Raw genomic sequence first — 17,965 nt, 5'->3', positions numbered from 1 at the left:
AGGGGTCATGCAAGGTCGAGGAAACGTAAATGTAGAGAGTGGGCCGACGGACTCGATTACAATACTTCCTTCGCTTACGCTCGGAAAGTAAAAAGCTAAAATGGGCCTTAACATGGGCGATCAAAACGGGGGATTTAGGAGGACCATTTTTCTTAGAAGCTTTTTAAGAGATAAGATTATTTTTTTTATAATACCTATTGATTGTTTTATTGCATCTCTATCAAAATGGCTTTACAGTCTACATGTACCACAATAACAGTGACCAAAGTTATTTTCATTGCATTTTTTGTTCTAATTAAACATGGCAACCGTAAGTTATTGGTGCTCAATACTTTTTATAATAAATTATTTGCAATTGCGTTTCTAGATTTCGAGAATAACAAATATCGATGAACAATGTGAAACACCTGAAAATTCTTCCCAGGTAAGTTTGTTTAATATTAATGTTAATTTAATATTTTACAAGTATTGTGTAGCTGTAGGTGGTAAATACAGTGGGATCGACAGGTACTGTTTGAGTTGGCAATAAAATTACTAATTCTGAGGGAACTTTCTTAGGCTGCTATTGTCAAATGCTTGGCGCTATGTAACTTTAAAGCGCTGAAGACAGTTTAGTTGATTTAGTTATAACTAGAAAGCGGAAATATGCACCAACATTTTGAGAATGATGACTATTAATATAATATGCAGTAACTTTATTAATATATGCAGAGAAATGCAGTTGCATATGCTCCAAAAATAAAAAAAAAAACGTCACTAATCGAACTGAATTTATTTACAAATTACAAAAACAGGTTTCTCAAGCTAACGTTTTATTACAAAATATACATAAATAACATTTTTAAAGATAATATTCTTATCCTAAAAAATAAATATAAACAGAACAAATTAAAAAATAGTAGTAATCGACTATTTAATTACTATTTTGGTAACAATTTATTTTTAGATTTCCATCTACCATTAATTACACATACGTAACGTTTTAGGGTCGAAAGTGACATTCACTTCCATCTCTTGGGTGGAAAGTGACAAATAAGTGACATATGCCACTTTCTACCCTTGAGATTGAGGTGAATTAGGTAATAGCACACTTCCAAACTTGTTTAATCCAGAAACAATTCATTCGAGTTATGTTCGATATATTGACACGTGTTTAGGGGCTGAATTTACCTGGAAGGGCGGTTTAACACCGAGTGGTCTTTCCAAAGTACCATAAAACCCAAACCTTTCCTGGTTATTTGAAACTCCGGAGAATATTTACAATATAATTCATGAAATTTCGTATTTCTACATTAGGGTTACGTGAAATATTTTTTTGTAGCTATATTTATTTCTAACTAGCATAATTCGTGCACATATTATTACATATCAAGACTTATATGCAAACTACAACGGATACGCAAATTTCATAAAATCCGCTCTCTAGTTATCATTATCATTTAAATGATAATGGATAACAAATTTTGACGTAAATAAAATTCAAGCAAAATTAATTGGTACCCACTTAAATGTACTTGTTGATCACGCTGTATTATCTGATCATTCCCAACAACAATTTAATTAATAATTTCTATATTTATGCTTTATTAATCCACACAATGAAAGTAAGATCTATTAAAAATCTATCTAATAAAAATTGCATTTTAGTACGAAGTAGTTAAATGATTAATGGTTTATGAGTGCATTAAACCTTTTGCAATAAACTGCGTCACACGGTAATAATTTTAGATTATTGTTTAAATGAAATAAATGAAATTTTAGAAAGTTGGCCCAAAAGTATTTCAACACAACTTTCTTCAATCCTAAGGTACAAATCATTTTGAATGCATATTCGATGGTATTTTTACTTCCCGAGCGTAAGTGAAGGAGGTATTGTAATCGAGTCCATCGAACGAATGGCCACTGTTATGATTTCTCGACGTTTCATGACCCCTACGATACGAAAAAAGCAGTCTCCTGCTTCCATTCGTCTGTCTGTCTGTATCCATTTTTATCAGACACGTAATCTCTGGTGAACCGTTTGCTGTCAAATTTTGTATGTATACATATTAAAAATATCACGTGGATGATCAAATTCAGAACCTCATTTTTAGAAAATGTGAGAATTCCCACGTCCTTATTTAATTATGATAAAATAAGAATAATCATTTTCAAGATATTTTGTTCCTTTGCGTCTTAATTAATAATTTTTGTATTCTGTTTTGAGGAGACAACTCATTCAAATTCAACAAATTTCTACGTGACATTCTTTCGATGTATAAACATAAACAATCGAAGTTATGCATGTACATTGACAATAATACACCCTTTTCCGTTGGTTATTTGCCACTGGTTTTTACTACATACCTATGTGTAAAGGTTATCAGAAAACAGAAACTTTCTATAATTTTTCAAACAAGCGGAATTTGTTTCAACAAAATCGTCTGTGGTAAAGTGGCCGTTATCTTCGCAGGGTTCTATCAATTATTTCAATTAAACATCCTTTTGACCTTCGTTAAGATTACTTAATACAACGGCAAAGAATACAATATTCTCAATTGCTCAGTACATGCATAACTTCAACTCTTTTGTGAATACTTCGAAAGAATTTAAGTATTGGCACGTTCAAATTTCAAGCATTAGCGGTTAAAAAAAAAAATGAAATTTGATTGATTTTGACTCTTCAGTGCGCAGGAGAAGATTGATTAATTAATTAACCACACTAAAGTCCAGTTTATAGAATGTTTTAATTGAGATTAAGTAAAGAACTAAACTGCCATATCTATGTTTTTTTCTAACAGACTTTTTGCAACATCAAGATGGCACATATCTAATGAAAAACATGTTAATATTTGCCCTCACTCAAATTTTATTTGGCAACTGAAATTGAATTTGGGTTGGGTTAAAACTACACATTAAAGCTGCTCTAACTGAGAAAGTAGAAATAATGTACAGCGTGTTTATGAAAAATGTTTCAATCATTTTAACTGCATTTTAACAATATTTCAAAATGGTTGTCGATGCATTAGACCATGGTCATCATGATGAGTTTGATTACGTCACCTACTTCGACAACCATTATGGATTAAATAATGTTTTTTTTTAATTGGACCTCTTACTTTATTAAATATTGTTTTCAGAAATTTAAGAAGGGAAGTGGTACCACAGATCTAGGCAAAGAATACGAACACCTCTACATAGCGAACTTAATTTTAAAATTAATAATTGACGATGACGTGGAAAATTTTTATTTGTCGTCGAACGATAGTGCATATGGTTCTTTCGATGACGTTGTAGTAGAAATTAAATTCAAAAATCGTACCGAAACGTTTGCTATTCAGTTGAAACACGTCAGCAAAACAGGAGGAATACAAATTGAGCAGTTAAATGCATCGAGTGGAAACTTTAGCATCGAGAAGTATTATAAAGGCTTCAAAAAAGAGCCGAAGTTGTCTGAACGTCCTACCAAGATGGTTTTGTTTACCAATTCTAAGTTAAACGATGAGCACATAGGTCAGTTTAAATTTGGCAAATTGACACCGTGTGAACAAGCCAGCTTGTTAAGTACACGTATTTCAAAGTTGGGAGGACAGTGCTATAGATTCGAAGAAAACGAAGACAAATTCAAAGAATATGGACCTTTTTTTAAAAATCTGTATCTCTATACTGGTCAAACAAATACCAAAGGACTGGAAACGTGTACACGTGAGATGTTTAAGACACATTTTGAAAGCAATGAAACCGTTTTTCGGGAGTATCTACATTTTATAACTCAGTGGAGTATGAAGGAGGGGAAAAAAATCAAATTGAATAAAACCTGGATGAAACAAATGATAACCCTTTGTGTATTGTCACCTTTTATCAGACCGTTATCTTTTGTTACCGGTAGACTAGTGAACACCAAAAGAAAAATTTTTCGAGAAGCCGTTTCGAAATTTGATGTGACTCTTATAAAGAAAAACAGTTTCAACAAAATCAATTCAGTTTGGTCAAATTCTGTCGACGGTATAGTTGATATGGAAGAAGCGATTGAAGTGAATCACAACTACCAACTTATCGAAAACAAAATAGAAACAAAAGATAGTCTCTATGATAAAGACGCAACAAAAGTATCGAAGCTCATGTGGTTGTTGGGAAAAAGTCCGTTAGTCGTTAAAGGATCCCCACAAGTTTATCAAGCAGTCAAAATATGCCAAGCTAAAAATCTAATTATACTAGATAATAATCGACAAACGTTTAATGAGACGACTAGTACTGACTTCGAACAAGACAGTACAGGTGGCCAGCATAAACCACAATTGTTTCAAAAGTTATCTGATTTAAAAAAACACGCACAGTTGTATGAAAAAATTCTAACGAATTTTACATATTCATTGCAAGGTCAAAAAGACGTTGCATTGAAATATTTGCTGGAAATCTGCGAAGATAGCGGCAACTTCATCACTGCAGATGATTTAGTTGAAATGATGGAAGCTACATTGCTGTTTGGACAACACAAAGATGTTCTGCCGCCCAGTCATATCGAAAGAAAATTGACGAAAATTTTAATAGATGTTAAATATTTGCAAAACACTAGTGAAAACACAATTGTTTTAGTTGATTGCGTAGCAGATGTGAAATCTTTCAAACAATTTTTACCAAATTTAGTTATCAGCAAGGTGAATGACGTTGAGATCACTCGGAAAACAATTCATCTAGAGAAGATATGTGTTTGTGGAAAGGAAGTTTCACAGGAAATATTTTCTACATTGTGTAAAAATAATTCAGAAATTCAGTTCCATCACTTCAGATATTTAGACAATCATCGTTTGGAGTGGATGGAAAGTGGGAATTATGGCTCGGAACGAAAATATATCAACGAACTTGAGAGGTTTCGTTTACAAAGCGAATTTATGGAGTACACTATCGGCGAGGGTCAGTACTTTAGTCAATCCCCACAAAATATCAACATTATCTGCGCCGATGCTGGAATGGGAAAAAGCACATTAGCGAAGAGCTTAAAAAATAGTAGTAAGTCGACAAAGTGGATCATTTTAATCTACGCCAGAAATCACGCCTTACACTTCAGGAAACATGGGTCAAACGTGGAGAATTTCTTAAAATACATCTTTGAAGATACTTGTCGAGAATGTACTAACCCGTTCCACCACAAAGTGTTCAAAACAATGCTGGAACAAAATCAAATACAACTAATATGGGATGGACTCGATGAAGCATCTGATGCCACTCAAGTTTCCATTTTAGATTTAGTAAATGCGTTTTCGGAAAAAGGAGTGAAGCAATGGTTGACTTCTCGAATCAGTTTAAGGGGTATGTTGGAAAACGAGTTAGGTACGTTTTCACGAAATATGAAACAATTTAGTGAAGACGAACAAAAAGAATATATTAAAAACCGTTTATCGATTAAAGATAAAGAGTTAAACGAAACTTTCAATAAAATAAGAAAAAATATCATGTCTTTTCCAAATTATGAAATTTTAGGCATTCCGCTACAAATTTATATGCTTACTGAATTATTTTTAAAAAAGAAAGGCAAATACCTAGCGTTGTTAGACGGTATTTTCACTGTTCTTGATCTATATCAACATTTCGTTGAAGAAAAATTTCATGTTCTATACCTCAAGAAACAAATTACATTAGAAAATGAACACAATAGACAAAATTTTGAAAACGAGAAAAACGCTAGAATGAACCATTATAAAAGTCTAGCTGCAAGTTTTTACATTTATAACTCTTTAATATACAAAATTGTAAATAAATTATTCTGTTATGGCCGGACGTCTGACAGTTTTGTAGAAAAAATTAAAAACGATGGAGATGATTTGGGTTTTATAAGCCGCGTTATATCTAAATATGATGTGGAATTCATTCATAATTCCTATGGTGAATATTTTGCAGCGCTATATCTATTTGAACACGAAGCATCTATAGCACGTGATAATAACTTTATTTCTGACGATAGATATAAAAACATTCGATTTTTTTTAGATCTAATGTTAGCGGGAAATTCAAAATGTTTAGTAGGAGTTATATATAAGAATCTTACAATTCTAGAAGTATTTATACATACCGATCGAACTGAAAAAGACGTTATTGGTCGTGACGTTTTGGAAGTGGCTTGCGCCTGGAATAAAAGCTATCCACTTGTTAAAAACAATGATATTTTGATTGGAAAGAGTTTCAACACAGCGTGGTTAATTAATAACAATAAAAAAGTCTTTAGAACTCTAAATTATCATGATATAGCACCAAAATTTTATAAATTCAGCGCATCGGGTCATGTGTGTTTTAAAAAGCTGATGATTTTGTTACCATTTTTGATTCCACTATATGACGGGAATCAGTTCGCTGAGGAGTATTTAGTGGCAGTTTTATATTATGCAATTAGGTTTGATTGTCCAATAATTTATGAGTGTATTGAAAATTCTGTTCCTTTAAAAACCACATACAATAATATTAGTTCAAGAAGTATTTTAGCCTTAGCTCTTTTTAACAAGTCAACACACATTTTAAAAAAAGTATTTTCCGAAGAACGAAGTCATTCCGAGTGGGATTGCGTAGAAGAACTTTTCATTATGGATTCGGAAATTGATGAAATATTAAGTTTTGCGTTACATTTCCCAGAGTTTAGAATAGATGTGCCAAATACGAAAGGTCAATCGTTGGCGCATTATGCATGTGAAAAAAATCTAACCAAGACGTTACGGTCATTAATTTTCAGAGAAGTGAACACGAATAATAAGGACAGAAACGGAAGACGTCCCATACATATTGCGCTTGAAAAGGGGCATTTAGATTTTTTAAAACACATAGCCCAAATTGACGTTTTAGATGAAGACGGTCGTTTGCCGCTTCATTACGCTTGTGATGACGGAGATTTAGGTGTAGTAGAAATACTGTTAAAGAATGGTGCTAAAGTGGATGTTCCGGATGCAGATGGACGGCTGCCCTTACATTATGCTTGTGAACATGAAGATTCAGGTGTGGTTGACATACTGCTAAAGAATGGTGCAAATGTGGATGTTCCGCACAGAGATGGTCGGTTGCCGATACATTATGCTTGTGAACACGGAAGTTCAAAAACACTAGAATTACTGGTAACTTATGGAGCGAAATTGGATGTTCGGGATGGAGATGCGCGACTGCCGATATATTATGCACTTCAAAAATGGCGTCCAAATATCATACTGGTACTAGTAAGAATGGGTGCGAAAATGGATGTTCCGAATGCAGATGGACGGCTGCCGATACATTATGCTTGTGAACATGGAGATTTAGCCATAGTTGACATACTGTTAAAGAATGGTGCGAAAGTGGATGTTCCGGATGCAGATGGACGGCTGCCGATACATTATGCTTGTGATCATGGAGATTTAGCTGTAGTTGACATGCTGCTAATGAATGGTGCGAAAGTGAATGTTCCGGACGAAGATGGACGGTTGCCAATACATTATGCTTGTGAACCTAAAGATTTAGCTCTATTTGAGTTACCGCTAAAGAATAGACGGAAAGCTGACGTTCCGCATGAAAATCGCCAGTTGCCAACTCATAGTGCATTTAAAAAATTGCATACAGCTATTATAAAAGCACTAGTAACGAATGGTGCGAAAGTGAATGTTCCGGATGCTGATGGACGGCTGCCGATACATTATGCTTGTGAATACGGAAGTTTAAAAACACTAAAAATACTGGTAACTCATAAAGCGAAATTGGATGTTCAGGATGGAGATGGGCGACTGCCAATACATTATGCATTTCAAAACTGGCGTCCCGATATTATAATGGTACTAGTTAAAAATGGTGCGAAAGTGGATGTTCCGGATGCAGATGGACGACTACCGATACATTATGCTTTTCAGAAATTTGATACAGATATTATAATCCTACTGGTCAACAATGGTGCCCAAGTGGATGTTCCGGATGAAGATGGACGGCTACCGATACATTATGCTTGTGAACAGGGAATGTTAAATATGGTAGAATTAGTGGCAACGAATACAGCGAATTTGGATGTTCCAGATAGAGGTGGTCAGCTACCAATACACTGTGCGTGCAGAAATTACAAGTGGGGATATGAAATAATTTTATATTTGTGTAAAAATGGAGCAAAAGTGGATGTCCCGGATGAATATGGACGGTTGCCGATACACTATGCTTGTAAACACGAAAGGTTAAACATGATAGAAATGCTGGCAACGAATGGAGCGAAATTTGATGTTTTGGACAGAGGTGGTCAATTACCCATGCACTATGCGTGTAGAAATGACCGATGGGGAGATGACATAATTTTATTTTTGTGCAAAAAAGGTGCGAAAGTGGATATTCCGGATCGAGATGGTCGGTTGCCGATACATTATGCTTGTGAACAGGGAGTGTTAAGTATGGTAAAATTACTGGCAAGGAATGGAGCGAAATTTGATGTTCGGGACAAAAATGGTCAGCTACCGATGCACTATGCGTGTAGAAATGACCGATGGGGATATGAAATAATTTTATTTTTGCATAAAAAAGAGGCGATAGTGAATGTTCTGGATCGAGATGGACAACTGCCTATACATTATGCATTTCAAAAATTTAATACAGGTATTATAATACTCCTGGTAAAGAATGGTTCGAAAGTGGATGTTCCGGATGGAGATGGACTGCTGCCGATACATTATGCCTGTGAACACGGAAGCTTAACCATGGTAAAATTACTTGCAACGAAAGGAGCCAAATTTGATGTTCCGGACAGAGGTGGTCAGCTACCGATTCACTATGCGAGCAGAAATCAGTGCGGGGGATATGAACTAATTTCATTTTTGTGCAAAAAAGGTGCGAAAGTGGATGTTCCGGATGGAGATGGACGACTGCCTATACATTATGCGTTTGAAAAATTTAATACAAATATAATACCACTACTAGTAGAGTATGGTGCGAAAGTGGATGTTCCCGATGGAGATGGTCGGTTACCCATACATAATGCTTGTGAAAAGGGAAAATTAAACTTGGTAGAATTACTGACAACGAATGGAGCGAAATTTGATTCTCCAGACAGAGGTGGTCAGCTACCGATGCACTATGCGTGTAGAAATGACTGGTACGGAGACGAAATAATTTTATTTTTGTGGAGACAAGGTGCGAAAGTGGATGTTCCGGATGGAGATGGACGGCTGCCGATACATTATGCTTGTGAACACGGAAGCTTAACCATGGTAGAATCATTGGCAACGAAAGGAGCCAAATTTGATGTTCGGGACAAAGATGGTCAGCTACCGATGCACTATGCGTGTAGAAACGACCGGTGGGGATATGAAATAATTCTATTTTTGTGCAAAAAAGGTGCGAAAGTGGATGTTCCGGATGGAGATGGACGACTGCCGATACACTACGCCTGTGAGCATGGAACTTTAAGGACATTAGAATTATTAGTATCGAATGGTGCGAAGGTGTATGTTGTGGACCAGAGTGAGAAACTGCCGATAGACAACGCGCATAAAAATCGAAACTTTGACAGTAAAATGAGAAATTTTTTGTTAAATAACATAAAACACGAAATCCTTGACGGAACATAAAAAAAAGATTTAAAGTTAGCATCGTAAGCAACGATGAGCGTCGATGAACCTAAGTGCTCCGTTTGCAATCTCCAATTTAAAGAAAACGAAGACACAGTTGAGTGTAGTGGTATATGTAATATAATATATCACATCAAATGTACGGGTCTAAAAAAATCCGAACTGAAGATCCTTCTCGATGGTACGCTGTTATGGTTCTGCGACCAGTGTCGTATCGTCGGAACAAACGTAAGTTCATAACTGATGTCCATTAAGTCCTCTTTGTTATCCTGCCAAGATCAAATTGTAAAACTAAAAGCGATCATTACCAAGCAAAATGAGGAAATTTGATCACTCAATAGAGAAGTCGCTGACATAAAAACTCAGTTAATTGATAAAGAAAAACCGGCTAATATCCCGCCAACTTCTTCAATGGAAGTAGAAAAGCCGACATTCACTTCGCTTTTTAAAGGTGATGACAAAAAAGAAATGGAATTGTCGAATTTCAGACCATGGGAACGGAAATTTTACTGCAATCTACAGTTCAGCTGAGGTACCAGATAATAATATCATTGTAAATAAAAAAAGCACATTTGAAGACAGACAAACAAAAATCGATGTTCCTGAAGAAAATTTAAAGTGGAAAACGGTAGAAAGTAGATCCAGCAATAGCAACAAAAATACTCGTAAAGGTGGGATATCCAGGGGTAAATCCTTATATGGTACTGGAAAATTGTCGTCGTCTTCGAGCATTCAGGGCGCTATTCGACGCAAATGGATTTATGTAGGACATATCTCCGGAAACACTGCATCCGTCCAAGACATTGCCGATCACATCCGTGAATTTGCCGAAATTAAAAACATTGAGATTAAGAAGCTCCAAACGAAGGGAAAAAACTCTGCTTTTAGTATCGATGTTCCAACAGAACTTTATGACAAAATTTACAACGCTGATGGCCTGAATCTGTTTGTTTAAGAGAATTCAATGTTAAGTCTTTTTTAGTGAATCAACGGTCAAACAACAACAATTAAACTCCAACAAAATTTCTTCTCGTAACTATCTAATTAATGTATATCATCTTAATATCCAAAGCATTAATAATAAACTCATAGAACTTGAGTCATTTTTAAAATGTTCACAACCTCTTGAGATTTTATGTTTCAATGAACACTGGCTCAATAATTCTGATTGTAATCAGACTTGTTTGGAAGGTTATGGGCTGATTTCTTTCTTCAGTAGAAGTGTCTCCACACATGGTGGAGTAAGCATTTATGCAATAAATTCATTTTTAGACAGGATAAAAAGGATAGATTTGAACAAATACTCTCAAGAAAACAATGTGAATTTGCTGGCATACAAATCGACAGTGTACTCATAATAAGTCTGTATAGGTGATTTTAACACTTTTATCGAACAACTAAACTTATTGTTGGAAGAAATTTTAAAGAATAACTTGATCATTATAGTAGGGGATTTTAATGTGCATTTTCTTAATAGTCGTAATTACCAGACACAAACGGTTGTGAATATGATGTCATTCAATTTAAAGCAAACCGTTTTCGATATAACGAGAAATGATGCTTACATGATCCTAATATTTCTGACCATAGTGGTGTGTGTATCAGTTTTTGGTTAAGCAATAACAAAACAAGCAGTACACAATTAACTTCATACAGACCAATTACTAATATAGAACTTTACAATATAATTGAATTAGAAAATTGGAGTTTTATAAATGATCATGACACGGACGTAAATAATAAGTTTGATTTCTTTAATAATGACACTATTCTTAGAGCTATAAATACATGTTTTCCAACTAAAACTGTTCCTGAAATATGGAATAAGTTGGTTCAACAACAGTTTACGTCATATGAGAGATACACTCAAAATTTCTATGTGAACTTAACAAGAAGAGTTTAATAACTAAAAAGAAGTTGCTATTTTCAGAAAGAAATACCGTAGTGAATTACAAAAAGCAAAAAAAGCATCACACGATACATACCTTGCAAACTCTATTAATAAACAAAAAGCAATGTCGAATATTATTAATCCTAATAAGCAACATAATAAATTATCGAACTCTGAAATAACATCAACGCAATTTAACACATTTCGTTAGTATAGCCGATGATATCATTAATAAATTACCACAAGCTAATAAGATATCTTACAATTTTCTTTCAAATAATAATATTCCTAAATTTATCTTTCAAGAAGTGACATTTAATAATGTGAGAGATGCTATCAATACTTTAAAAAATAGTGGAGTTATGATGCTTATGGTACCAACGTTAAAATAATAAAAACCTTAATTGATGTTATCGTTTCTCCCTTTACCAAACTTATCAATATCTGTATTAACAAAGGTATATTCCCTGATGTTTTAAAGTTATCAAAAGTTATACCAATCCATCAGAAGGTATCGTTGAATGATCCATCGAATTTCAGGCCAATTTCTTTAATTCCCATTCTAGGCAAAGTATATTATTTTAAAAACTCAAATTTGTATTCATTTTGAACACAATAACTTATTCAATAAAGATCTGTTTGGTTTTCGTCGCAATTCGTCAACAAACCTAGCTATAAACAGATTAAGTGATATACTCTTAAATGCCTTTGAGAACAAAGAGTATGCACACGCTTTATGCCTAGACTTAACAAAAGCATTTGATTGTGTTTCACATAGCTTATTTCTAAAAAAATTATCCTATTATAATTTAGACAACTCATGTATTAAATTGTTAGAATCGTAGTTGCACGAACGTAAACAATTTGTTCATTTTAATGATGTAAATTCGTCATGTCTAACTGTGCAGCAAGGCGTACCCCAAGGGTCGGTCTTAGGACCGATTTTATGTTTTATCTTGATTAACGATTTACCTGACTGCGATCATGATACTAACTTTATATTGTATGCAGACGATACAACACTTATAGCTACTTCCCCTAATCTTTTGTTATCAGCTCCCTAACAGTCTTCCACCAAGTCTTAAAGACAGAAATTACGCCAGTTTTAGATTTTGTGTAAAAACCTTATTAATTGAGAATGCTTTTTATTCTTTAGAAGAATTTGTAAAATTTAATTTTCGCTAGTGTACCTACTTATATTTGACGTATCAAAAATTACTATGTAATTCTTGTCATGAATAAATTACTATTACTATTACTATTACTATTACTATTACTATTAAATAAAACATATTAGAACTATAAATTCTTAAAAATTTTCATAAATCTTTTAAAAGTAAAGATACATGTGAAAAATTTGACAAACTGCCATTAAATACACGATTAAAATTACACAATTCCATCGAAACGATGTCACTTTGAACACCAAAAAGACATAATTACGAAAAATTAGTCTACTACCACTGAATTTATTGCTTTATAAATATATCAGTTATTGTAGTGCATCGTGGTAAATGGACCTTAACCGACCAACGTAAATGAGCACATAGATCAGAATTAAATTTGTTAACAATTTTGTAGGTATGAGTTATATAAAAGAAAAACATAAACAATAAAACAATGTGCATCATAGAAGTTACTAATGTTCAAATCCAGTTTTAAAAATTTGTAGAGGAATGGCCAGATATTTCAGCGATTTGCAACACAGTTATGTAGGATCTAATTATTTTAAGATGTTTTAAATATAAACGTACAATATTTGTTAAACACTGAAATTTGCACTGTTTTCTTACGTGTATATCGATGGATTTGACCAATTCTTAAATTTTAAACTCGATGTAAATATTCTGTGTTATGTGTTATAAATGTTATATTGTTATTTTATGTTTATGTATTTATGTATCATGAACATTAACATTATCGGATGTCTAGGTAATTAAAAACTTCGTCAAAGGTGCTGTCTCCTACTTTTTTTTTTAATACAAAACACCCTGTGACTATACAGGGTGTTTTGTAATAAAATACATGTACCTATTTATCACACTAAGATAAGTATATAAATAAAAGTATGAAAATAAAAGCGATAGTTGTGTTGGTATCGTTGGTGATTTTCAGAAATAGCCACGGTTACGGTTTTCAGATTTTTATTAGAAGCTTACGGTTTGAAGGCTCGAGGAAGAAGAAGGAAGGTTAAACAATTGTCGACAGGTAAGTTCGGTTTTGGAGAGGTGGAAGTAGGTAAAGAAAGAGTTTAGAAAATTCTAGAAACTGGAAGAGAAAGTAGGACAGGTTGCGATTGTTCCTGCAGTTGTTTGCGTTGATCCTTGATACCTACTAATACTACGATTCTTGAACACACCTGCAAACCTACGGCTCACCTGTCACCACCTTAAACTCTTCTTACTTTCAGGCTCGATGAACCCTTTTCACTCGCCGACGATTTAGCTGCCCCAAGCGTTTCTCCTTGCTTCTACATATCTAGATCTAGGCACCTGGATTATGAGCTAAACCTTTTTTACAACAAAACATTTATTGTTTTACTCAACTTCTTGCTACTTGCGACAAAATGCACGTTGGTAGTTAGAAATAAGGTAATCAGCCTTTGTTTAACCTACAAACGCCAGAATGTGCAAAATTAATCCAATCGTCTCCTTTTCGCAAAATAAGGTGCATATCGCAAGTACGTCATATTGATCAGAGTCGTCTGGTTGAGCGGCGAGCGAGTGCACATTGTTAGCAACAGCTGAAGTTAAAGTCATAGTAAACAGTGAGCCAGCAAAAACATTGAAAATGGAAGAAAGAGAACAAATAAAGCAAGGACCAGAGCCGTTGATGGAAATGATGAAGCAACAAATGGAAGAAATGAAACAACTGAGAGAAGAAAATAGAGGGGTAAAAAAAGAATTACAGACAATAAATGGAATACTGGAAAGAGAAAGACAAGAATGGACAGAAAAGGAGAGAAGCTTCGAAGAAAGAATCAATAATTTAGAGAAGAAGTTGGAAACAAAAGAGTGGCAAGAAAGAAGAAACAATTTCATAATTACGGGTATGGAAATAAGGGAAAAAACAGATGCAAAAGAAGTAGAGGAATTTTTGAAAAAAGAAATTGAGGTAGAAGTAAAAGTGTTGGAAACAATAATTATAGGGAAAGAGGAAAGCAAGAAAATACTGGTTAAGACGCTTTGGGAGGAAAAACAAGAGGTGATGAAGAATAAAAATAAACTGAGAGGAAAAAGAATAAATATTGATAATGATTGGACAGTACAAGAGCAAAAAATTCAAAAAGAAATTAGGGAGATAGCTAAAGAGGAAAGAAAAAAAGGATACACAACAAGGGTGCGATATAAGAAGCTGGAAGTAGGGGACAAAATGTATACATGGAATGAAAATAAACGAAGATTGGAAGAAAAAAGGGGAGGGGTAGTAATGATGTTACAAATAAAGACTTTAGGTTTAAAAATGTAGATTTTGTACATAATAGGGGAATGGGAAAGAAGAATGGGGAAGATAAACGTGGCTTAAAATTACTCTTTTGGAATATTGCGGGTTTGAAAAAGAAAGATAATTTATTTTGGGACTACGTGAAAAATTTTGATTTTGTGGAACTAACAGAAACATGGATACTAGAGAGAGACTGGAACAAACTGAAAGACGTGTTGCCAAAGGAATTTCAGTGGAAATTGCAAGGGGCAAAAAAAGAAAAACGCAAGGGTAGAGCAAAAGGTGGAATCATAACAGGAGTGAAGAAAGATATAAAAGAAATAGAAGAGGGGGCAATAGAAATGGAAGGCATAGTTGAGAGAAAACTGACTGTAAATAAAAAAGATGGAGAATCTACACAATATATAGTAGAAGAATGAGAAACACGAAACAGGAAATACAAGCAAAAATCGAAAAGTCCGAAGAAGAAGTTCTATTGTTAGAAGGGGACTTTAATGCCAGAATAGGGAACAGAAGCAGGGAAGAAGACGGGGAAAACACACGAAAATCGAAAGATAAAGTAGAAAACAAAGACGGAAAATTGCTATGGGAATTAATTGAAGAAAGGTTGGGAAGTCTTGAATGGGGTGAAGGAATGGGACAAGGAGGTGGAATTTACCTGGATAGGTAAAAGAGGGGAAATGGTAATCGACTACGTAATAGTAAACGGATTAGCAGAAGAAGAGGTAGAAACATTCAAGATAGGAGAAAGAGTGGACTCCGATCACATGCCACTAGAAGTAAAAGTGAGGGGAATATGTAGAGGGAGCGGATGCTTAAGGAATGAAGTAGGAAAAGAGAAGAAGATATGGGTATGGAATGGAAAAGGAATTGACCATTATAAAAAAAAATGTTGGAAGTGGAATTTAAAGAAAAAGGAACTGAAAAGAAGATGGAAGAATTAAAAAGAGAAATTGAAAACGCAGCCATAAGAAAAGCAATTTTAACGAGAAATTTAGAAAAGAGAAACAGATGGTGGGATAGCAGATGCAGAGATTTAAAAACAGAAGCAAGAAAATGTTTACGAAGGTGGAAAAAGGGGAAAGGTATAAAAGAAGAGTACTGGCAAGCAAAAAATAATTATAGAAAACGATGCAAAAAAAGAAAGAAGAGATACAGCAAGAAGAAGAAGAAAAAATTAAAGCCATAAGAACTGAGCAAGAGGCATGTTAGTATGTAAATAAAGAACGCAAGAACAAAATCACGATTAGTGAAGACATACCTATAATGCAGTGGACGAAACATTTTATGGAACTGTTGAATGGACAGGAAGAGAGAATTGTAGTGCAAGATAGTAAAACCGGGGTTGGTGGTAGAGAAAGGGAGGCTGAGATTCGAGTAGAGGAAATAGGAAAATAAGTAGGAAGACTGAAAAGAGGAAAAGCACCGGGGAGGGATGGGTTGGCAAACGAAGTGTGAATATTTGGGACAGATGGGATGATTGAAAGATTGAGCGAGTTAATGAATGATGTGTGGACGGGTAAAGGTTTTTCCAGAGAATGGAGAGTAGGGCAAATATGCCCAATTCATAAAAAAGGTAGTAAAGAAAAAGCAGAGAATTATCGGGGAATAACTCTCCTAAATACGGCATATACACTGTGCAATGGTGTTAAATGAAAAGTTGGTGACAGAGATGAACGAAAAGACTATATTACCGGAAAGTCAAGCGGGATTTAGAAGAGGTAGAGGGGCTATGGACAATGTATACAGGGACATTTTTTTAACTCTGAACATACACCAGAAAGTCCCTATGTTCAATCTGAACAAAAAAAAAAAAACACATCAATGTATTGAAAGTATACAACCAAGATTACATCAAACCTACGTGATTAATAGAAAAAAATTAAACTTGCCAACTTGTCAACTTGTCAAAATATAATTTGGAAATTTAAGAAATGAATACAACAGAAGAAAATGTACAAATATTAAATTGGTTCTATCGCCATGTAATCATTCGAATTGTGGGTAGGTACGTATTATTTTTTTGCTCAATTGCTCTAAAAATTTCGTGTAAATAATGTGTTATTGCAGTTGGATGTGGAGGACTTCCATTCATTTGAAACGAAACCAGTCATCATTAATATTTAAGTTTTGAATTTGGTGCACTATGTGGTAACGAAGCAGTCATAAAAAGGAATCAGAATTCAAATTTTCTTCAATAAAAAATGGGCCAGGTTTAAGGTTTGGTTTATATTTCCTTCCAACATTTTAGCCCTACGGTTATATTATGCTCTTGTCAAATTTTACAGACGAGGATTAGCATTTGACTAATATCTGTAAAGAAAAGAAAAAGATATGAAGGGACAAGGGAGTTAACAGGACTAACCGATAACTTTGGGAATAGACTTCACCATCTAATGATAATAATGCTTCATCTGCAAATACGATGTTTTGTAAAATGTTTTTATTGTTTCTTAAATTAAATACTGTTTCTCAAAAATCCGTTCTTTTAATTTTACTTCTGGACTTAGTTTTGATGATTTGGTGAATCTATAACATTTGTTTTAAACTGTTTTAAAACTTTGCGGGGATAACATAAGATGTTTAATTGTATACTCGTACTTCTTCAGTTAGGACATAATTTGATCTGTTTCTCTAGCGACGCATCCGTGGGTCTATTGGCATAATTGACTGAAAAAAGATCACGTACAATCTGTGCCTACGATACCAAGTTAAAATTTGTACTTTCTCTTCCGTTGTATAAAACATTGTTTGTATTCTCAAATTTTCAAATTATATTTTGACAAGTTGACAAGTTTAAATATGTTTTTTCTACTTATCACGTAGGTTCCATGTAATATTGGTTGCATACTTCCAATACATTGACACAGATTACGGATATCCGTGTGACATTGATGTGTTTTTTTTCAGATTGAACATAGGGATTTTATGGTGTATGTTCAGAGTTAAAAAAATGTCCCTGTATATCCTGCATGATCTAATTGAAAAAGAGTTGCTAAAGGAAAGAGGTCGGGTATATGCACTGTTTGTAGACCTAAAAGAAGCGTTTGATACGGTGGACAGAGAGTGTTTGTGGGAATGCATGGAGAGAAGAGGA

General features: G+C 34.2%; 1 protein-coding gene and 1 long non-coding RNA gene across 3 annotated transcripts in view; both read left to right on the top strand.

Moving 5' to 3' along the window:
- LOC135142668 (uncharacterized) overlaps positions 1 to 13,377 on the top strand; it is a 115,000-nt gene extending 101,623 nt beyond the window's left edge. The window contains exons 1-4 of one of the 2 annotated variants that reach the window (XM_064074409.1): positions 282 to 310; positions 368 to 424; positions 3,120 to 5,310; positions 5,968 to 13,377. In XM_064074409.1, coding sequence (XP_063930479.1) covers positions 302 to 310; positions 368 to 424; positions 3,120 to 5,310; positions 5,968 to 9,533 — 5,823 coding nt within the window. In that variant the 5' untranslated portion in view covers positions 282 to 301 and the 3' untranslated portion in view covers positions 9,534 to 13,377. Of the gene's footprint in view, positions 1 to 281; positions 311 to 367; positions 425 to 3,119; positions 5,311 to 5,967 lie in introns of those variants that run through there. The other variant, XM_064074408.1, reaches the window with a different exon arrangement.
- A 2,038-nt stretch (positions 13,378 to 15,415) lies between these two features.
- LOC135142656 (uncharacterized) lies at positions 15,416 to 17,347 on the top strand. The gene is made up of 2 exons (XR_010282579.1): positions 15,416 to 16,876; positions 16,939 to 17,347. It is a non-coding gene; the product is annotated as an uncharacterized LOC135142656 (long non-coding RNA).
- The last annotated feature ends 618 nt before the right edge of the window (positions 17,348 to 17,965 follow it).

This window comes from Zophobas morio, unplaced genomic scaffold, assembly GCF_036711695.1.
Source record: "Zophobas morio isolate AGI-343-1 ecotype UQ-CSIRO unplaced genomic scaffold, CSIRO_AGI_Zmor_V1 ptg000049l, whole genome shotgun sequence".
NCBI classification, from domain to species: domain Eukaryota; kingdom Metazoa; phylum Arthropoda; class Insecta; order Coleoptera; family Tenebrionidae; genus Zophobas; species Zophobas morio.
Note: the sequence above shows the minus strand (reverse complement) of the source record. Positions and strands in the feature narration are given on the sequence as shown.